The sequence below is a fragment of the Wyeomyia smithii genome, chromosome 3, assembly GCF_029784165.1.
Source record: "Wyeomyia smithii strain HCP4-BCI-WySm-NY-G18 chromosome 3, ASM2978416v1, whole genome shotgun sequence".
Classification (NCBI taxonomy): domain Eukaryota; kingdom Metazoa; phylum Arthropoda; class Insecta; order Diptera; family Culicidae; genus Wyeomyia; species Wyeomyia smithii.
In genome coordinates this window covers 188,399,821-188,423,185 of record NC_073696.1, presented here as the reverse complement: position 1 = coordinate 188,423,185, position 23,365 = coordinate 188,399,821, and the positions used below count along the sequence as shown (strand labels likewise).

The following is a 23,365-nucleotide window of genomic DNA, read 5'->3' as shown; positions in this document are numbered from 1 at the left end:
TATGTTCTACTCCTCGCTTGCTGTCAAGTTAATTCCTTTCTCGATCTCCTGCACGCGGTTTCGCTACAGTAACTGACAGACATTCCCTTTCACGAATTCTTCCCGAAAAAATTCTACCCTTTCGCGGATGCTTATAGATATAGATATATATAGGGTTCACTCACTAAACCAAACACTGAAAATAGTTTTACTACTTATTGCTAGTTTTACGATTCCTAAATACTCTTTTCACATCTACGCGATTCTTGCCGGTTTCCAAGCAAGATTTTTGTTTCTCTAAAGATGAGCTTAAAAAAAGCTGAATGGAAAGTTTGACACTGGACCCGAGGAAACCTTCACCTCGTACTTATCTGATAGTTCCGGTGCAAGCATACGTATTGCGCTTAGCGAATTGCTATGGTATGGCTCGTAAAGCTTCCTTACGGTCTTGGTTGAAACTTTGCAGTTGAACCTGACATTTTCGTTTTTGTAAAGTCCTCGCTTTCGGTAGTAGGAACTTATTGAATTCTTTGGTGTCATTGTTCATTGATTTATAATATCTATTTGACGGTAACTTACGGTGGAAAACTGATCCACGCGTTCTACAACAGAACAGTCCTCAATGAAGCTTGTTCGAGGTGCAGTAAGATGTCCTCTTTCCAGTCAGCCTCGCTTAGGCTCTTCGTTCTTGTTCTAATGCTAGTCTTTCATGTAGGTTTTCCAAAGTTTTTTTTTTGCTACCGTTTTGGATCTGATACAGAATATTTGGGATAAAGAGCGATAATTTTGTCTAGACATGACTTACGTTTTCTAGATTGTAGCAAGCGTTGGCTCGCACTAATTGTTAATATCTAATCTGCTAGTAGCTTCCGATAATGCCGCATGTGAAATAGAATAGTACAAAAAAAAACTTCCAAAATACTTCTACAGCAACATATTCCATTGGAAATGGGTCTTGGACTTATCTAGGCGCAGTTTTACAAACTATGAGTCGTCAATCTTTTTTCTTACAGTTGATTTATAAATCTTTGATATGCATGGATATTTTAATTTACATTATAGTTATTGCTTCATATTTGAATAGTTCGCCGTATTGTTGCTTCTTTTTCCTCATTTTCTTTGTTAATTTAATATATTCTAGTACAGATGTTAATTTGTGAAACCCTAATTACATATGTTTAGCGATTTCCTAGAAAAGTTGAACAGCACGATTTCGATACAACATAAAAGAGTAAGTTTAATTAACAATCAACAAAATATAAATTAGATAGTAAGGTATTTTTTCTTGTAAACTTATTAGGGCACTTTTTGGTTCATTCGTGATCAGTAAATTGGGTCGAAAACAAATGGTATACTATGTTCGACCGTCTTCTATATTTGGTATCACATACGCTTCAACTAAACTGACCTGGGTTAGGTTAGGGAAATAAAATGTTGCTACAGCTATATCTACGCTCGTGGCTGCGGAACAGCTATTGCGTAGAGTCCGTTGTTGTTGTTGTTGCTGCTGTTGGTAGTGTTGCCATAACTGTAATTGCTGCTATTAATTCGCCCGTTACTGAATCCAAGTCCATTTCCGCATGTTCCGCTGCTGTAGGAGCTATCGACGAAAGGGTTCGTCGCTTGTAAATGATGGCTTTGTTGATGATGCTGTTGCTGCTGCTGCTGCTGCTGTTGTTGTTGTTGCTGCTGCTGCTGTTGCTGTTGATGGGGTCATGTCGTTGCCATTAAATACGTATTGAGATCGGTTCGTTCACTCTTCTTCCCCAAATGGTGTTCCATTCTTGGCTCCAAACCCGCTCCCCTAAAACAAAACAACAGAGAGAAAAAAGCGAACGCGGTTGGAATTTTAGTACCGATGGCCGATGCGAATTAATCAATCCAAATACTAGAGTAAAAGAGGAAAAAGAAACCATGAAAAATATATTTTACTTTCGGTTTGATGATTGTAGTAATTTGAATGAGAATGTAAATAATGGAAGCTCGTGGTGAGTTTTTTAACAGGGTTGTGCTTTTACAGTGCACTAAAAATAGGAGATCTAATAAATACGAGTAAAAGATAGAGAGTTTGATTGTTTGATACTAGATTTATTCACAAGATTTATCAGGCTTTTATGTAAGATTTTCATTTTTTAAAAAATGCTATGAATTTCTAAAACTGGAAAGTTTACAACGATTGTTTTTGTATAAAAGCTTTTGTAGCTCACACTGGATTGATCAAACGACTTTTGACGCCCTTTTCAAATTTTAAACCTTTAAAGTGTGGCATATAAATACACGAGGCATTCCTAATTTTGTTTTGTGAAATATTTGTTTTTCGAATACTACAAAAAATCAACGCAGTTTCATGGCAGCATTGCACAGTAAAATTATAGTATTGTTCGAAGACAAAGCTGATAATAGAGAACAATTATCGCTGTTGTTGTCTGCTTTTGTTTATGTTTACTTTGGCGAAATTATTTATGTTTACGTTAGCTCAACAAACTTTGCTGGAAGAAAAGTTTTAAAAGTCGAAAAAAGCCTGTGTTGTGGAATACTGCAAGCGGACAAGAAAATATTTACCGGATATACATTTTTTTCGATATCAGGAGTATTTGGCTTCCAAAGCTTGAAGATAAGCTTGGAGATAAGATGAAAAGATAGTAGAATAACAGAGAATCTTCTTTCAATTTGGAGTGCATTATCGGATTGTTAATGAAAGATCAGAGAACACAGAACAATGTTTTCAGTTATATCCGGACATTTTGCTTTACAAAAACCTGTTGGTTGAGTCCTGCGACTACGAATGATTTTTACAAAAGCCAAACAAAACACATCTCTGTGAAAAAAACTATTAAATTTGTTGTCAAAGCTCGAATCATCGCACAGTGCACAATGGTCTAAAAAGGCAAAAAGTGGAACCTAATTTCAAGGCGCTGTTTCCTTCATCCTAGTTAAATGGTGTCTTCAGAACAATTGTTTGTATGAATGATCTGCATAATCTCAATTTGTTAAAGGCCATGAAATGTTTACCATATCAAAAATAAAAAAAACTAACTTTTTCATGGTAAGAGATACAGGATTTGCTTATTCGGCAAAGCTGTAGAAGATATAAAAATTAGTGCTGGGACTTTTAACCGGATATATTCGTGATCCGGTTATCCGAAGCTCGGATCACGGATGTATGAACGAATACTATTCGGATCTCCGGATATCCGGATACGGATAATCGAATAGTTCTAGGCCCGTTCGAATGAAATGTAACGCGAAAAATGGCTTTTTCCACTATACCCCATCCCCTCGTAAGTATTTTTTACATAATTCTCATTAAACTATGTTCTATACAATATCCGGATATCCGACTATCCGAAAATCCGGATATCCTGTCGGATAATATTCGGAAATCCGATTGATCCGGATTTTGGATATTTGTCCGATATCGGAGGTCGGATATCCGCATATTTTAATCCGGATAGTCCCAGCACTAATAAAAATATAAAACTTTGCTGAACAAATTCCTATCTTCATTTAGTACAGAGTCATGAAGTGTACTATATGGGAGTTACTTAAAATTTAATTTTTTGTACTTAACTTTTGCTATCTTCATTTTAGAAGACGTTGTACGTTGTTCGGAGATATTATTGATGCTCACAAAACTCATTTTTTTCGAGGACCACATTTCTTCAGGACTTCTTGTGACAATTTAAGCTTATATTTTCGATAATTTCAAGAACGCTTATAGTACACACAAACAGACGTACCACGAAATTTATTTTCATTGATAAAATTCAAATGAGTTTCAGATATGCGGAATACTCTCGTCGCTCCGGTGATGGAGCTGATGTGCTTTTTCCCTTTGAGCTCAGTTGATGCGGTTGCTAGAAAAGCTAAAAGTTTATCTTTTGCGGAATAGGTTTAGTTGCACAAGTTAATCGGAGCCATATGTTTTTGGAATTTTGTATGGAGTGGTACGTCTGTTTATCTGTGGTAAAAGGTAAGAAGCGGCAACTGGAACCATGATGTCAATATTTTTATTTGAATTTTAGCTCAAATACTACAAACTGGTTTAGGTTCCATGTGTTAAAAATCCACCCACGTTAGGCGTCGTACACAAATTACGTAACGCATAAAGGGGGGAGGGGAGTTGAGTCTGCGTTACTTATTGTTACGTAGGGGGGAGAGGAGGTAGTTAAGACAGTTACGTAACTGTCATGTTTGCTCTAAATTGAAAATTTCAGAGGGGGGATCAGGTTGTTCAGCGTTTTTAAATATATGAGAACCTACTGTAACATATGCTCGCCGTACTCTAGAATGGGTAGATTTTGACAAACGGAACCTACAACTGCTTGTAGTATTTGAGCTTAAATTTAAAGAAAAGTATTGAAATCATAATAGACGGATCGGTGAACCAGCTGGAGTGGACCTGAACGAGCAGTGGAAGCACATTCATGATGCGGTTAGCGAAACAGCGCGAGAAGAGATAGGTATGACAACGGGAACCACGTGGGTGGTTCGATGTGACGGAAGGGAAGAACCGGGCCTACACCAACACGTTAGTAACAGCTAATCGTGTGACGCGTCAGATGCGGGAGAAATACCGGGAGACAAGAGCTTCCGAAAAGACACTACGAGCACTACGATCACGTCCTCGCGGAGGCGGAGAATTGCTTCACCAGACACGACACGAGGAGCTTCTAAAGAACGATTAACGGAATCAGGAACCGGACCATGCCAATACCTGTCATGTGTAATGACAAGGAGAGGAACCTGATTACCGATAAGTTGCAGGTGGCCAGATGTTAGAAGCAACTTTTTGAAGTGGTGTTGAACGGTGAGGAAATTAGGAGAGTCCGTCGAGGGGAACAGCTGTGGACGCATCAACATTGGTCGAGGTGAAGAATGCTCACAAAGAGGTGAATAACCACAAAACCGCTGAAAAGGAAGGCTTACCGGCCGAATTTTGCGAAGTCGGGAGCGAGCGACTGTGTTGTTCAATTCAAAAGATTATCCTGAGGGTATGGTCTGAGGAACAACTACCTACGGACTGGTTGAAGGACTCATATGCCCTATCTACAAGAAGGGACATAGACTCGACTATGTCCTCGATTATTACAAGGCATAACCCTCCTTAATTCCGCTTGTAAAATTCTCTGCCGTATCCTGTTACAGTGACTGCGGCTATTGCAGGAAGCCTTTGTTGGAGACTACCAATGCGGTTTTCAAGCGGGACGATCCACAACGTACCAAGTGTTCACCTTGAGACAGATCCTCGACAAATTTCGAGAACACAACTTATAGAATTTAAGGCAGCGTACGATACAGTCAAACGCAACGAGCTGTGGCAAATTATGCTCGAACATGGTTTTCCTACAAAATTAATTAAACTGTTACGTGCGACGCTTGACGGTTTCGTATCAAGCGTCAGGACAGCGGACGAATTTTCGGACGCGTTTGTAACGTTAGATGGTCTAAAGCAAGGTGACGGGCCCTCGAACTTGCTGTTCAACATAGCTTTAGAAGGTATAATACGAAAATCAGGTGTACAGAGGAGTGGCGCCATCATCACGAAGTCACGCATTTTTTTCATGATTTTCAAACCTCCCCTCCCCCCTCGTAGCATTTGGTCACAAGACTTCAACTCCCCCCTGAAAAAAAAACGTAGCATTTGATTAGATTTAATTAGAGTTTTGAGAAAAACATACAAAAATACAAGTGACAAAAAATCACCGCGTCTAATTCAATTTATTTATCACTTATACACTGGAAACAGCATTCCTTTGGATATTAACTTCGCTATGGATTAATGTTTTCTGTTTCGAAGAGATTGTGTTTTGGTACGAGGAGGAAAGATGTCTATACATCTTCGTATGATCTATGTCTGTAAAAACACAGAAAATATTCCGAAATTTGCAATAGAAACTCATCGCTGCACTTACCAGCTTTGAACAGAAATGAGTATCTTGTAATTTTAACTATTAAAAACCACAAAGAACCAACGATTTTGTTTTTTTGTGTGTTTACACAAAATTTCAAAATGCCACAGATAGAAAGATTTCGACAGCTCTAGCTGCAAAACTTTGTGTAATGATGTAGTGTATTTTTTGTATGCATTTTTCCTGCAAAAAAACGGTCTTTCAAAATAAATGCTACGTCGATTTCAATCCAAAACCCTCCCCCCTTGTCACAGCTTGTCAAAAAACGACGATATCCCCCCCCACCACCAGTTATTCTACGTCATTTAAGTATTGTCCCTTACTAACATAATCGCTTTACGAAATTGATTGAAATGTTTGTTCCTTCCAGTATCTTCATTGCCTGACATGCAATTCAAAAAGACATATTTTTTCATTTTTTTTACAATAACTCGATCTGTGTTGAATCTATCTTTTCTGTGTTTTCTACAAAGTTGTGTGTTTGGATGATATACAAATATATGCTGATCATTGTTGTATTCTAAATGCAGTGGTTTTCCAGATATGTATTCGAAAAACAAAAAATCCAATGAAATCCAATTTTAAGGTCTAAACTAACACAAATCATTATATCTCCAAAAAAGTGCCTTAAGCAACGTTTTTCTTGACAATATTGTCTACTACTTTGCTGAAGATACCATCTCATTAATGCGGAACATTAATGCCTTCTAAATGCTACGGTTTTTTAGATATTCAAATAAAACAAAATTTTAGGACTATGTCGTTATGAAAAGGTATACAAACATAAAGAAGTTACAAAAAAATATTTTCGACGAAGTTTTTTGTGAGAACATTATTAACAACTTTCGTAAAGATACCATTTCTTTAAAGTATGAGACTGAAAAGTGAGTTTTTGCAGCGCCACTAGCGGCGGTGTTCCGAACCAAAGTTGTTGTTATTCTTTAAGAATGTTTTTATACTAATTACCTTCTGTCATACCTTCTGTCCTTACCTTTCCCGTTAGGCGTTAGAACGACAAAATTGTAACAAAAATGATTCTACTAGTATCAAACCCTTATTAAACTTCGTTACAACTTTTGAGAGATAAAAAATTTGTTAGAATTGTTTCAGAATAACTTCATTTGTTATTACAACTCATTCAGATTCAATTTTGTTATTAAAAGCATTTGGGAAAATACAAAATCGTATCAAAATACTGTATTTGTATCTCCTGTTGATAGCGTTTTGTAATTTTTTAGATATGCTCTTCTGATCGGGTAAGATTTCAGATGAACGCTTGTGAAGCTTGCGGGGATAACATTTAAAACGACACAACTGAAGTCTACTGAGAAGAATTTTTGAGTCCCTGTCGCAAAGAAAATAGAAGCTACGGGTTCCAAAGAGGAATTTGTATTGATCTAGAATATTACAGATAACTTTTACGGGACTATGTTTAACAGCTTGGTTAGAGTATAGAAATGTCTTTTTGGTGTCGAAACGTCAAGTGGAGAAATAGCACCTTCAAGTAGGTATGAACTCGTTACAGCTCGTATAGACCAATTGCAATGTTGTTTGTTGTATTTGGAAATTGTAGAAATGGTTTACTCTCAAAAACCCAATTTGGGTTTCGTAGAGTCAGGGCATGAAATCAGTCAGTGTGTGCTTTTACAGTTTATTATTCGAGAAGTTATATATTGAGGTTATAACTAATTAATCCTTCTCGAATCTTATTCTTGATAAACAACTGTATCGTACAAATCTATGCATGATTAGAAAATTATCAGTTTGTACTCTAAAGAAGAAATTCAACTTGTCGGCTCAAAATGGCGGATTTCTATAGATAATAACAAAGCTTCTTCATCAGATTAATCAAATATCGGATAATTTAAATTCGTCGGGTTAATAATTCTAGTTCTATGATATTGTCTCAAACAATCAAACTCACTATCTAAACGCCACACGCAAAACTACACACTACGGGAAAAGAAGTTAGATATTAGAGAAAACAGACTGTTAGGGTAAAAGGTGTCAAGCGAGGGCTACATACTTCTCTTTGCTGCATATGAATGTGATAAAAGTGATGCGACGGTAAATCGGCCGCCATCTTGGACTTGGCAAATTCGATCCGCATGGCACCGCGATCCGACGATAGTAAATATTTGCCCTGAAGGGCGCTCATCGCAGTGGCAGCACTGGCTACGTCCTTAAACTCAACGAAGGCGACTGGAACTTGAGTAGGGATGTTGTTGTTGCTGTTGTAGTTGTTACCTTGGATAGCAGCGTTAGTATTGAAAGTGGTAGTGATGGTAGCAGAAGTAGTACTAGTAGCAGCAGCAGCAGCAGCGGCGGCGGCAGTCGCGGCGGCTGAGGTGCCCTTACTGTGCATACGGAGGCGACTAAAGCCAGGCAGACTGTTGGCGGGGGTATCGTGGACGATTGGTTGGTTGATTGGTTGGTTGGTGGTGATGATGGGTGGTGGTTGCAGGAGAGCAGTTTTGTTTGTGGTGAGCATAGTGTTGAAACATGACAAATAGATAAATACAAGAAACATTCTTCAGAACGAGTGCAGTTAAACGAGAAGTCGGAAACGTAGGTTGGTGTTGCTAACTGGGAAATGTTTATATACGAGGTACAGAGGGCAACGAAATAAATCACATAAACGGGAAACTTGCTGAGAAGGGATTATGTAATTGCTAGACAAGAAGTGCAAACGAAGTGCAGATCACTTTTTACCGAGCTTTCTCGTGGCAGATAATGATGATGGTGGTGGTGGTGATGATAATGATGATGGTAATGATGGTGGTGATGATGATAGTATTGACGACAGCGCAATAAAATTAAAACGCTCTTGTTTTCATTATTTGATTATTTTACGCAAAACATAAAAAAATCAACGACTTCTATTAGGTTTATAAAAGAGGTATGTATATTGGCCCATCCACTCAAAGTGACATTGTAGAATCGAGTGTAGAGTTGTCTTGATCGCGAACGAAATCAAATCAATCGATTTACCGCAAATGTAAACCCCCAAAATAAAAGCGATAGCCGAGAACCGGCGAACGGGCTGCGAATCGTAAATCCGATTAAAACGAGTTTCATTGAAAAAATAAACTCTCTTGCCTCGCAATCCCGCGGGCAATGCGATGCGTTTTGAGTGGGTTTGGGTTGGCAGGATTTGGTGGGGTCATTTCAGAAATGGCGACTTCCGTAACTCACCTAGCAAATATTTCTTTCAGCTCATGCTCGGAGACAAATTGTCCCAGGTTAGCAACGAATAGTGTTGAGCAGGGAGCATTGGCGGCCAAGGGTGGATTGGGTGGCTGGTTACCCCCAGTGCTGCCAACTGGGCTCGCCAAAGCCGGACTTGGTAAAAAATGGTTCGCTGGTAGCCCGGCTGAGACATGCATCGATGCTGGATGTATTGCTGATGGGTGTTGCATTTGCATTTGTTGCTAAAAAATCGAAACACATAAACAGAGAGTAAGAGACAAGCGCAATACAGGTACAAACAGCATGGAGGGTGGGTCAAATTTTTTTTGTTTGGGATGTGTACTGAAATTGGGTTTCGGTTCGCGCTGAAAATTGCGAATTTTCGAAGATTTAACGGGTATAATTGGAATACCTTTACTGTTTTATGATATGTGTATATATTTACTTCGAATGAAAACTTTGAACACGCGGTTAAAATTTAGATGTATCTTTGAGTAAAAGTGCAAACCATACACGACATCAAACTAAAAGTAATAAATAATTACAAATTAAATTATTATGAGAAAAATATGTATCCGTAGTTTGTTTTTACATTACCCACAGATAAACGCAGTGTACGCAAATCTTTTTTTGATAAAAAATGACGTGTTGCAGACTAGTGTATGTGGATTATATCTATCACTAGGGACTTTAATCTACCAAAAGTAGGTTATTAAAAAAGAAAATTGCTCGGATACTTGTACTAAATATTTTAAACTATGTGATAATTTCAAAAGTCGATTTTTTTTTCCAGAAAAGAAAATGCAATCCAAAATTTTCATCGGCAAAAGCTTAAAAATAAAAAGGGACCCTTTCTCAAAACGTTACTCGTTTGTCGATTTGAAGAAAAGCAGACGCATGGTTATTCTTAGTTTCCAGAAACTTATCCGTTCAGACCGATCCAACAAATATGTTTGAAGATACTTTCGGATGTCGTCTCAGGGTACTTTTTTCATATTCAAATAAACCGAGCGGTAGTTATGAGAAAAAAAGGAATAACTTTTAAAAATATTGGATGTTGGTATAATTGGTAACGGATGTTCTGGAGATCCATAGTGATCCAGATCCGTATGCGGTAATGTAAGATTCAGCACGTTTACATATGAAGAAACTCATCTAAAATTAAATGAACAGAGGTTTTCAAGTAATCATTTGAAACATATTTGTATTTTTAGTTCATTTGCTACATTTGACTTAGGAATATTAAATTCCAAGGTGAACCAGAATGCACAAGTAACATCTTGTCAACTTGCCCTTGAACAATGTCCTTTTATTTTTCGCAAGAGCGTTTTTTACGCACCTACGCAATGGTTTTGAAGAGTTCCATTTTTCAGAAAATGGTTGGTTGTGAAGTTTTTCTCGTAAAATGAGGGGTAACAGCTTTCACTAGGTAAGAACACGACTTTTAAAAAAATGGTGGCAATCTGATAAATGATCTTCGCTTTTACAGCAATCGATGGAAAAATTCGTCGCTCGTTCTTAAAAATGCGGTAAACTGTAGTTTTTTTATTCAAGTTATCGTATACACTATTGAAAAATGTAGAGCATTATTTTGGCGCCGATTTTGATTAATCAGAGCAAAAAACAAGGTGATCGCGCACGGCCCTACGTTGTGTGTTATTTCGCCCTTTGGCATCACGGGTGGGGCAATTACGGCCCAGGGACGAGCGTTCTTTTGACACGACAACACAATACTAACGTTCACTATACTAAGTACATTTATTCTAAACCTATTAACAAACTGGCAGCAGCGTGACGGCGCTGCCGCCGCACGTTTATCGACTAACTACAATGAACCCTAGCGCTGCTGTGGAGAGCGCTTTTATAGGCTGCCTCTCAGACGGCAGCATTGTCGAATAAAGCTTGAAATAAGCGCGCGCAAACCAGCGTCGCTTGGGCCTCAGCTGGTCACTCACGGATGACAGTAATGCCCAGCTGAGGCGGTAGTTTAGGCGCGAACAAGGTCAAATGCCATCCAATATTTTCGGAACCGGGATGATATCCACAGGCCGGAAATCGACCCCAGATGCCAGTCTGAATTTTCAGATGGTGACTTCCTTTTTCTGGAAAACTGCCTAGGATAATCGAATACTAAACCAACATAATTATTTCCGAAGTCCAAGTCATTTCAAATTTCAACATGGCGACTTCTGGTTTCAGCAAAACAGCACATGGCCGACTACCCTATAGTTTTGGTATTTTTGGAAATATAATGATGTCCAGAGGTCAAACATCGACTTTACACGCCATTTTGAAATTCAAGATGGCGACTCCCGTTTTCAAGAAAATAGCCTAAATTGACCAAATGCCATCCAATATGGGTATATCCGTAATCGAAATGATGCACAGAAGCCAGAAATCGATTCCAGACGCCATTTTGAATTCCAAGGTGGTACCTTACGGTTTTTGAAGAACAACCAAAGATGGTCAAATACCATTTAAAATATGTAAAAAAGGAACCGGAATAGTGTCCCGTAAGATCGTAAATCGACCCCAGACGTCATTTGAAAATCAAAGGTGTCAACTTTTGGTTTCTGGAAACCACCCAAAACCGGCAAAAAAAAAAGTATTTCCAGAATATGGATAATGCCCAGAGGCCGGAAATTGATCCCAGATGCAATTATGAATTTCAAGATGGATTTCCGATTTTTTGAAAACAATTTAATATGCCTAAATACCTCCCAATATGGGGTATTTCCGTAATCGTTATGATGAACAGAGGCCAAAAATACGGTATTCAGAAAATAACCAAAAATGGCTAAATATCACCTAATGTGAGTTTATCCGGGAGCGGGATGATATCCAGAAGTCGTGAATCAATTCTAGATGCCATCATGAATCTGTGTTCAGATGCTGTTTTGAATTCAGTACAACCACATTATTTCCAGAAAATTGTTTTATCAGTGTTTGGGGGGGCGGGAAGTGTGACACCCATGTGAAATATTTTCAAACGTGTTCATACCTTAAGCAGGGTGACGTACTACGTGTCATCTTCAATCGATTGCATGGATTAGTTTTGTTGTCAATTGTAGACATACGTGCTGACTCTACTGATTTTGAAGATATTTTCAGATGATTTTTTTTAATAAGTTACAATGATTGATTACGATATAATCTTATTCCAACCGAGGGGTAGCACCCAAATTTTCCGCCCGGGTGTCACCTAGTCACGCTACGCCACTAGTAAAGGGCATGCTCATAAAGTAAGGTACTGTATTTCGAGACATGGTCGAGTTCAAGAAGAATTGGTCAGCAGCGTCCAGGAAGTGCACGGAGAGTACTGTGCACTGTAACTGATGTCAGATATTTTCAGGGACCAAACATAGATTTTGATCATAATCTCGTCGTTTGTAAGATCCGCGCACGGTCGTCGAACGTGCTGAAATCTCGCACTGAGAGGACACACACCGGCTGAAAGCTGATGGTGTGGTGTTTTTAACTTCGCCACATGAGGCAACCGAGGGCTTGCAGTTTCGGGAAACACAAAAGCGTTGGTCGCCACGACGAGATCAACAATAATATAATAATGGATAGCTTGACGGTAGTCATCGCATACAACCTCCTGCAATTTTTTTTTTTCATATGTACTTTTGTAAAAATGAAGCGTTTTAGAAAACACGTGTCAGCAAGCGGGCTCTCAAGGGCTCATGAAGGCGGGAACACTCGGGTCTGTGTTTGCCGAAGCTTCTGAAGGGCTGTTTTATTTAGAACACGGTGGGTTTCCGTTTTGTATAAGCACTGAAGGGCAATGAAAATACCCTACATGGCATCGCCTAAAACACACACGCAGTGGTGTGGTGGGTTTGGACATGCCTGATCTCTCCGGCGAGCTTCTAAAAACGAGAAGCGAGCGGCTGTACTATGCGATCTTCCAGATCATAATGAGGATCTGGGTGGATGAACAAATGTCAAACGACTGGTTGAAAGGCCTCATATGCCCGAGGCATTTCGTTGCTTCACATAAAAAGAGCTCTCCCGTATCTTATTCTTCAGATTGAGACTGTTAACGGAATCCTTCGCCGGAGAATCCAAGCTGGTTTTCAACAGGGGCGTTCCACAACGGATGAAATTTCCACCCTGCGACAGATCTTTGTAGATTTTAAGGCGGCATTCGACTCAGTGAAAAATAACGCATATTATGTTGGAGCACAGTGTTTAGACAAAACTGATTGTGCTGACTCGTATGACGGCGAGACATCAGTCGCGTTATTTGTTATTTGTAATTTGTTATTTTTTATTGGTGTTGCCCATATAATGCATTGCTATGTGGCAGAGAGAGAAAGTTCCTTTGTCTTAGTGGCCTTTTCGGAGCATACACATTTAGCTGCTGCAAAATTTTCGGGGCATCAGTTTCAGCAGTTAAAATTTTTAAAATAAATATTATTAACTGCTTTTTAAAATATATTAAAATAAATTTTAAAATAAATCATACCAGAGAGTAGAACAACGAACGAAGACACAGTGGGTCACGAAATTCCGATGCTATCTTGAAGATAAATCCAAGTTGTCGATTTGACTTCAATATAATTTCATTATAGTGCGGTTTAAACGATAGCGCTGCATCCAGTGTAACACCCAAATCTCGAACCTGATTAACTCCAGACATGCTAACTGTTAGTAAGTTGTTAGAACACCAGTCGTTAAAAACGTCGACTAGTCGCTGGAGCTCTTCACAGTCTGTAATATTCCGTATAATCTTTAACAGTTTAACATCATCCGCGAAAAACATGCGGCAATTTTCTGGTAGTACTAACGATGCGTCATTTATATATAACGAAAAAAGCAGAGGTCCCAAATTACTGCCTTGCGGGACACCCGATAAATTCGAGAAACATGCAGATTGCTGTGATCCAATCCTAACGCATAACGTTCTATCTACTAAATAGGACCTTAACCATTGTACGATAGCTAAAGCTGCTCCTAATTTTTCCATCTTAGCAAGCAAGATTTAGTGGTCAACGCGATCAGATGCTGCTTTCAAGTCCATATAAACCGCATCGATTTGTGCACCTTCGGACATATTTTGTAGGCATGTAGCGGTAAATTGAACTAGGTTGGTAGCAGTAGAGCGTTTTGGATAGAAACCGAGTTGATCTATCGAGGTGTACTGTTTGCAGCTAGCGATGAGAGTATCATAAATGATTATCTCAAACACTTTCGAACAAGTGCAAAGAGAAGTTATACTTTTGTAGTTTTGTACATCGCGTTTGTCACCTTTTTTGTGCACGGGGAACATCACTGACAACTTTCAACTGGTGGGGAAAACACATCGTCTAAGCGACAGGTTAAACAATAATCTTAGCGGGTGTATAAATTCAGCTTTACATTTTTTTCAGAACGCAGCAAGGAATGCCATTGGGCCCAGGAGTAAACGAAGAACACATTTTATCAATTGCAGCTTCCACTTGCTGGTTGGTTATCAGAAATGAGCTGAAGTCAATGACGTCACTGGGGATACTATTTAGAGCTAAGTCTATCTCTGCAGTTGTGGCCGTGAAGCTACGGAAAATCTGCCGAAAGTGTTGAGCAAATAATTCGCCCTTCTCAACTGTCGTGTTACCGTGACGATCACCCAAAAACGTGTTTTAGGTGGGCCTTCTTCTTTCCTTTTGCTGTTAACAAACGACTAAAAGAGTTGAGGGTTTCGTCTAAGTGAACTCTGCATCCGAAGAGTATACCGTTTATACAAAAAGCGATTATAGATCCGGTTCGTGACGTTAGAGGGACTGAAGCGCTCTCTAACTAACTTTTCAACATCATTCTTGAAGGTGCAGTACGAAAAGCAAACGTACAAAAAACGGTACGATCATTACGAAATCGCACATGCTCCTTGGGTTTGCGGACGACGATATAATCAGTACCGACCGTAGGGCCGTGGAGGTGGGACTCAGCATTACGTCTGCCAAAACAAAGAACATGGTAGTTGGCAGGTAGCGTGTGAGTTCCAGTGGTGTTGGTGCTGAAGTGAAGATTGATGGGAAACGATTTGAGTGGGCGATAAATTCGTTTGTCCCAAGTCCTAAGAGTTATGTGACATGTGAGTCACATGTGACAATGATATGAGCCATATTATGAAACGACGAGTAGCAGCTACGAACAGGGCCTTCTAAGGACTACGTAATCAACTAAAGTCCTTAAGGTTTGTAAACTCCTACAATACTAGCGCTGTATAGGACGCTGGTCCTCCCGGTGGCCCTTTACGGATATGAAGCGTAGACGCTGAAGGAAGTTGATCGACGATCGCGCGAAGTTTTCGAGCGTAAAGTCCTGCGATCGATACTGGACGGTAAATTTGTAAGATGTTGTGTGACACAGGTGCAAGAATCACGAGTTGTACCAGAAGTACAAACATGCAGATATAGTGAAGATCATACAGTGCGGCAGGCTTCAGTGGGCTAGACATGTAGCCAGAATGCCTGACGAGAGAGCCGCCAAAACTGTCTTCAGTAGAGAACCAGGAAAAGGCCGTCGAATCCTTGGTAGGCGTCACACTTGGTGGATGTGCGCGCTGGAAGAAGATGCACGATCTGCTGGTGTACGAGGAGACTGGAGAACGGTTCCTTAAGGCAGAAGAAGCTGGACATCTCTAATTCGTTCGACCCTAGACCGGTTGGTCTGTCGGCCAACAAACTAAGTAAGTAATTATATTTAAAAAAACGAGTGAGTTTTTTTTAATATAGTGTATTAGAAAACTTTTGATGATGAAATAAAATTAAAAAATAAAATAAAAATAAAATTATACGAAGCTTTAAGCATCGTATTGAGAAAAATTATTTCATTCGATATCGTTACATTAGTTCAGTGACAAATTTGTCTATTCAATCGAACTATTTGATTCATAAACACTACAATTATTTGAATGAAGCTTGAAGTAGAAAATATCATAAACCCTCTCTTCCGAGAGGGTATACAGCGTTGAATATGAAACATTGCCATGAACCAGAGCGATGATAACCATGCTGTATTAATGAAGATTTAAAATCTTAAAATTGAAACACTAGAATTAAAACAACTTAGTGTCCATGTACTCTGACAGGTCAAAATAAATTCATCATCAATTGTACATAAGCGCTTGTTACGTGTCAAATGAGTTTATTTTCTACAATATTAGTGTTTATTGTTCTACTTGTTAATCGCGAAGCAGAATCAACTGATATTTAAGGAGTTGTAACGGTTATAACCACAAAAAGAGTAAATTTGTTTACTCTATGCTCACAGAGCATCCTCTTCACATGTCAAAAGTATAAACTCAAGTCACTATGTTAAGTTTTTCAACTTCAGTTGTTTTCAAAATGACGTGTATCGAGTTGGAAACTAAAAAGAAAGTTTTGCACTTCTGGTGCAGCGTTAACGGAGTACCATCCAATCAGATAGACTCAAGAACACTACCGGGATCTCAGTTTTGCTCTAAACTGGTTAGAAAGAGTGTACCAATAGCAAAGACGACTGTTGCGATTACAAGATTTGGTCGGAAGGTACAGGTTTAGCAAGACATTTATAATTATTAAAGTAAAAATTAAAGTCGTACGGGATCACCTGCGGCGGGAAAGGGGTTAAGTGAATCCCTTCCAAAACCGTAAACACTTTAAATTATTTCTGTCTCATTTCATTTATTATCTTCCAGGCATCTTTAAGATGACAAGTTTATTGCGATCCTTACCGTAACTCCGCGTTTATTGGAACTCACGATCCACTTGGATGGGGTGGATAATGAAGAGTGCCACGGTGTCAACATCTTTTCCAGGACTAAGGCAACCTCAAGCAAGGCTGCCGTCCCGTCCCAGGCATTAAAAAACTCCGAGATTGATGATAAGCCATTCAAAAAGCTAAAAACAAGTTTATCTTTTATCCACATCATAATGGCGACAGATTTTATGATTCGTCCCGGCGTTCGATGCGGGTAAGTTCAATAAAATGAGGATGTCAAAATAATGGAAAAAAGCTATTATCTGTACCGTTCGTCACCGGTTCTGGTGGACAAGGCAATTTTGCACCCGGCTCCTGCTTGCCGTTTAAGCTTTTGCCTGCCACTAACAACGAGTGATAGTTTTACCGTAAGCACAGCATATAGTTTCTTTCCGGCTATCGATAAGCGGACCGAAATGGCACTCAGTTAAGATTTTCCTGTTGTGAGCTGCAGAGTGGGAAGATTGAAATTTGCATAATAATTAACTTTTAATTAAAAACGTTGCTGAATTAAACTGGTGATAGATTGAAGTGCCAGAGGGTGAAGCGTGAAGCACATTTACCTGTTCATATCTAATGTCATACGTTTTATAACACTTTTGATTAAAATAGATGTCTTGCAAAGCAGCAATCATCATCAATGATATCTTCCCAAAGAGACAAATACATTTTGCGCCAATTATTTCTAGTTTGAGTTGCAATCAGTTTTTCCTCATTAACCCACAAACGTTAAGGCATCTGAATGACAGATGATCTGTCTGAAAAAACATGGCTTCAAGCGACACAATCTGCTAGCTTAGACTGGGTCGAGCCAAAATCATTGCCAGATTGCGAGCGGGTTTCAGCGCTGTAATTAAAAACGAAATCTTCACTTCCTCGGCTAGGAAAAACCAAAGGTCGTCTCCTGCCAGTAGGAAGCCGGGATTTCCAGTGGCTTCACGTGTTGTGGTACCGGGAGTCTCAGCAGTCCATTATTAGTATTACTATCGTCAACAACACCCCTGTCGGTGGTGCGGTGCGAACTAGCTAGTTCTCGTAGTGATGAGGGCTAATTAAGGTATACATATAAAGTTTTACATCTGCAGTGCTCTCTGCCAAAACTATGCGAATGTGAGTACATTTCGTCGCTGGAGTATTATTTGATGCCGTGCATTACACTTTGGTAACAGTACGTGGGCGACGCGATGATGGCGATGGGAGAAGCACATATTGCCAGGAGGTGTAGGTAAAGTAACGACCTGTCATACACCTTCCTACGTGACGTGAGAAAGAACCAGAGCTGGTTTGGATTCTCATCGTTTGTTATTGTAGTGTTGCGAGAATATGCAATGTTGGCAGGGCACGAGAAAAGGGGTCTCGTTTGAGGCACTTGAAGGCCCGCTTGCAAATGAGACAGTAGAAGGATTGTTGTTTAAAAACCGGGGCAAGATTATGCATATGTGTGTGTATGTGAACATGTGGATGTTTGTGCTGTTTCTCGAGTGTGCAAGAAAGCGTGTAAGTGTAAGCACGTTGGGAACGATGATACAGATGAACAATAGAGCAGTTGATTTTAGCAGGACCTGTCTTTGTGGTGCTTCACAGTTTAAGATCAAGAAATAAAAGCTGCTAACTATGTACATAACAATACCCACTCCCACTCGTATCTCGTATGTATGGCTTCATTATTTCGTAGCCAGAGGCATGCTCGCTTTTTGAGTACAGACACACAAACATGTTTTCTTGCAGATTTAGTTCATTTTTGGCATTGTGTCAAAGTTTTCATTCGAATCGCTGTGAGTGGTGAGTTCAGCACACAATAAGGATAAAACGAACGTGAAAGGTGATCTATTTTACACGAATGGAATTAAACTCGGATAAAGGTGACGGACGGGGATGGTAGATGAGGGTTAAACAAATTGCATGAAAACTCCGGGGGCGGATACTCACTTGGTGCATTGACTGCTGCTCGAGGACTTTGTCCGTATTTAGTCAGAGGTAGGACCGCACCGGGACCTGAGGATGCAGTGCCGGATGGACGAGGGTTGCATGCTGCAGCGCGGCAGCGCTCGGCAGTTCAGCGGCTGCCGCCGAGAACGCTAACGGATGATGCCATAATTCGTGGCCCCCAGGAAAAAATGGAGTACCTAAGTCTGACAAAAGTTTAAGTTAGGACTTGTTTATTTTCATTTGTGTGATAAATCGGGCTGTGAAGATTGTTGGGATGATGGATCAGGAGAGGAAAACATTTATAAGAGCTCGAAGTAAGAGTAGTTCTGTTAAAAGAAATTTTAGTTGTTATTCCACATTGTTAACACAGGAAATGACTTCATTTTTCTGAAGCTTCCGCGTAGTTTCTCTTGCGTCATGTTTGTTTTCCATTAATGTTATCAACACCAACTGCAACGTATAATTAATTTAGATATTCATGCGAAGATGTTATGTTTGAGTATTTCTTTCAAAACCGTTTTCATCTGCCAAAGAACCTTAACTGAAATTTATGACTACATAATTGATTTAGTTTTGAAAGTTTATAAAGAAATTTAGCCCTTTCCCGCTCATGGTGACTCTAAAGCACCAAGAATTATAATCATCATATCTTGACATAAAATAGTTTTGTTGTGCTTACGATTGTTCCATAAACTTTTTATGCTGCCTCAGAGCATCACTGGGCATTTTCTTCAAAATACTACAGTTGACAGTAATTTTAGTTAGTCTACAAAGTGTTCAGTTTGAATTTTCTCGTGAAGCTATAAATTTCAATGATAAACCTTGTGAGCGGGAGAGGGATAGCATCTAGCATGGTTTTTAACCAGTTTGTCTCTGTGACAACAATGTCAAAATTCTAAAAAAAAAAGAGTTTAAGTTCTGCCGTCGAGGAACTGAATCGGGTATTCAAGTTTGATTCAGCTGTTGAGTTTCAAGTTTTTGAGTTTAGAAAGCGAAACTTGAACTTGTGCTTGAAAAAAAATTGAGTTTAGAAACTTGTGCTGACTATCACAAAAACCAATATAAGGTTTTATGAGGCTTATCGCTTTGATAAATTAAATAAACTTGTTGAGACTCGAAGGTACTGAAGGAATGCCTCGGATTATATTCATTCCCGGGTGGAATACAGATTAAGTTTTGCATTATCTAACATTTTTAGTTCAAAAAGGTTCCAAAACTATTCGAAATTGAAACTAATCAAAGTTACCCCAAACAAGGAAAATTGAAACAACGACGAAAAGAATGATTTTAATGTTCAAGATTTTCGAAGGGCTTTAAAAACTAACTTCTCAAGTTCTAAGGATACCAGTACTGGTTCTAAAAATATGAAACCTGTAATTTCAGTTGTAAAATATATAAATACTCACGAACGAATAAATGAAAAAATGATCAATGTTACCCCGTTTTACGGCAATTTAGAAAAAGAAAATATTTTTTAATTATATTTTTTATTGTGTATGAAATGTCATCATTCACTTTCAAGTAAATTTGATGAAAAATCTGAATGAAATCATCTGAGCGAGAAAAAAATAAACACCGCACAGGCTGAAAAATATTGTTTTTGAGAAAGTTTTGTAAAAAAATTGTACTTTTTCTAGGACATGGTAGACCGGGAAAACTGCGGAGTAGTTAAACTTTGTAGAATTTCAAGAATTTCCAAACCTTCGATTCTGTCAAGGAACTTTGCATTTCGTTTCGAGATGATTGGTATGCAAGTTTAATAAGCTGTTCGGATTATTATTCAAAAACTTGCAGAAAATTATACATTTATCTATAGCATATTTCAAATGTGTAATATCGACATGGGCAAGGTTACTTTCATATTAATTACAAGTTACATATAAATGCGAAAAGCCGCATCACAGTTAACTGTATTGGTATTGTTTTCTTTGTTTCTGAGGTGCATACCATCCAATGTGTATTATCAAATCCAATGTGTATTATCAAATCCAGAGGCTAGAACCCAGACGCCATTCTAAACCCAAGATGGCGACTTTCAGTTTTTGGAGTACAGCCTAAAATGGCTACTCAATATATCAAGAAACACTTTGGTTGCTGGAGTACAGCTTAGAATGGCCAAATACTACTTAATATACCAAGAAACATTTTCAGTATCAAGAAAGCCACTGCTGGTGTTTGGGAAATTGCTTAAAATGTGAAATACCATACAATATGGATATTTCTGGAACCGGAATAGTATCTAGAGGCAGAGAAATAATCCAAGACGCAGTTTTAAAATTAAGGAGATGGCGACTTTCGGTTTCTGGAAAACATCAAGGGTATTACCGAAACCAGAATGACGTCCAGTGGCCGGAAATTAACCCCAGATGAAGACTTCCGGTTTCTGATAAACAGCAAGAAATTGCCAAAAACCATCCGACCCAAAAATTCCAAGATGGCGACATTTAGATTATGGGATACAGCCTAAAAAATCTAAATATCACCTAAAAGAAGAATTTCTGGAATCCCTATGCTCAGAGGACGAAAATTGAACACAGATTCTATAAGGAATGATTCTAAATTTTCAAACATTTTATCCTGTACATTCAACATTTGGCTGCGAAGTCTGTGTTTAATAAACATAAAATCAAGTTCCGAATCGGGATGTAGCACCAAGGCTTTGCTTTGCTTTGGTTTCGCACAGTTAAAAATGGATATTTACGGATTTTTTCGGATTCGGAACATGAGTGTCAAGTTACGGAATTAAATCCAGACACCTGAAATCCAAGATGGCGACTAAAAAACCGTTTTAATTGTTTCATATTGGCCCCGCCCCTTGCGCTTTTTGAGTTGTTAATAAGTTATGAATCAATTACTTATACTTATTAAATACTAACGGTGTTACTTGGGATCCCCCCACTTTGACCCTTCCTACGCGCATAATTCAGAAAAATAGAAATATCAGACACATGAATACAATTTCAATTACCGAATTACAGAGTAACTAACGAGGCTCGGTCGAGGAGAGCAGTTGAGTCAGCGGAAGAGTAAAAGTATGAAAACTTCACCACTTACCACGGTGACAAAGAAGAACCTTCCTTTCCCTAAAAGTAGTTAGAGATGCAGAGGTAAACTCGAAATCTGGGAACAACGATTGTAACACCTTCTCCGTTCTTCCTCAATCCGAACGTAAGGACGTAGCCGGTACCGTTATCGATCTATACAAAGCAGAAGCTACTGAATTGTTGTACATCGAAGATGGTAAATTGTGAGGACATATTCTTTTCGAGACGAACCTTTTCGGGTTCCTGGTTTCCTAACTATGATGGACCAGGGAAGTAAAGACCTCCAAGGTATCCACCAGGACGGACCTAGCAACGCACTGAAGTGTACAACTCTAAAGTACGTAAATAAGTGTCTCGTTCATTCAATAATTTTGCCTTATATACTATTTGTACAATGTTAGCTTAACCTATCTTACTGTTAGAGCGAAAGAGAAGGCTGGAGAGCCGTGTTCAATAATTTACAGGTAAAGAATTTGGATGGCACTGGCCCTACTCAATAATTGTAATTTTAATCCCTTGCGCTAACGGGCGATGCCTGCGCGGCGGGTATGTAGTGAAATAATTGAATGATAGCGACAGTGCTTTTGCACTGTCATCTGTTTGCACTTTGGATATGTATGGATGTGGATGGCTTGTGGTGATTTTGTATTTTGTTTTTAGATGAGTGGTTCTCGACTCATGACAAAATTATTCGCACATTCACCATATTTACGGTGGTTCTGTGTGCAACTTCACTAGCTCAGATCCATCACGGAGGAGTAACTACGAAATGTCAGTATTGGGTGATACTACCCTCACAAGAAACCCAACTATCCTTGCATCCGCCCGCAAGGTGGAGTTCGATCGCCTGTGGTCATTGGTTGTAGACCAGCTACTTAGAATCCTAACTGAGCTAGGAGTGGTGGGATTCGCCGATAATGTTGTGATTCTTGTGAAGGGAAAATTTGACAGTACGTTATCGGAAAGAATGCTGTCAGTTCAAAACTATACTTCAAAATAGTGTAGACAAGAGGGGCTTACCATTAACCCCTCTGAAACATCAATTATTCCCTTCACTCGGCAAAATATGAATATGTCATCGATAAAGCTACGAGTGCCCTCTGGGCGTGCAGCAAAACTATTGTCAGAAAATGGGATGTAAGGCCAAGTATGATTTATTGTTTGTACCAGGCAATGATAAGACCAACAATAACGTATGCCTCGCTAATGTGGTGGCCTAATACAAAAGGACGGTCAACGCAGGACATGCTTGGCAAGTTGCAAAGGCTAATTTGTAATGCACACAGGAGTAATGCATAGTGCTCCTCTGGAAGCCTTAGATGTAATTCTGCATCTATTACCACTCCTTCAGATAGTATAGGTAGAAGCGGAAAAAAGTGCATTGAAACTAACACGCCATAAAGAAGTACCTGATGGAGATCAGAGAGGCCAGCTGGCAATCCTCAAAGATTTTCAGCTGAGCAAACATATACCAAATATCGAAGATTTGGTGAATACGAAAGCAAACTTCAAAATACCTTTCAAAATCATAAAGACCGAATGGGAAGTCTAGGAACAAGGTGGCCCGAGTATACGACAAAGCTCTGC

At 39.1% G+C, this 23,365-nt stretch overlaps 1 protein-coding gene across 10 annotated transcripts in view; it reads right to left on the bottom strand.

The window, feature by feature from the left end:
* Positions 1-1,536: 1,536 nt before the first annotated feature.
* LOC129726848 (protein couch potato) overlaps positions 1,537-23,365 on the bottom strand; it is a 460,447-nt gene continuing 438,618 nt past the window's right edge. For 5 of the 10 annotated variants that reach the window (XM_055684000.1, XM_055683998.1, XM_055683999.1 and 2 more), the window contains 2 exons: positions 18,735-18,937; positions 1,537-1,783 (listed from right to left, as the gene is read on the bottom strand). In XM_055684000.1, the coding sequence (XP_055539975.1) occupies positions 18,777-18,937 (161 nt within the window). In that variant the 3' untranslated portion in view covers positions 1,537-1,783; positions 18,735-18,776. Of the gene's footprint in view, positions 1,868-7,917; positions 8,282-9,086; positions 9,323-18,734; positions 18,938-23,365 lie in introns of those variants that run through there. The other 5 variants (XM_055684006.1, XM_055684005.1, XM_055684003.1 and 2 more) reach the window with 5 other exon arrangements.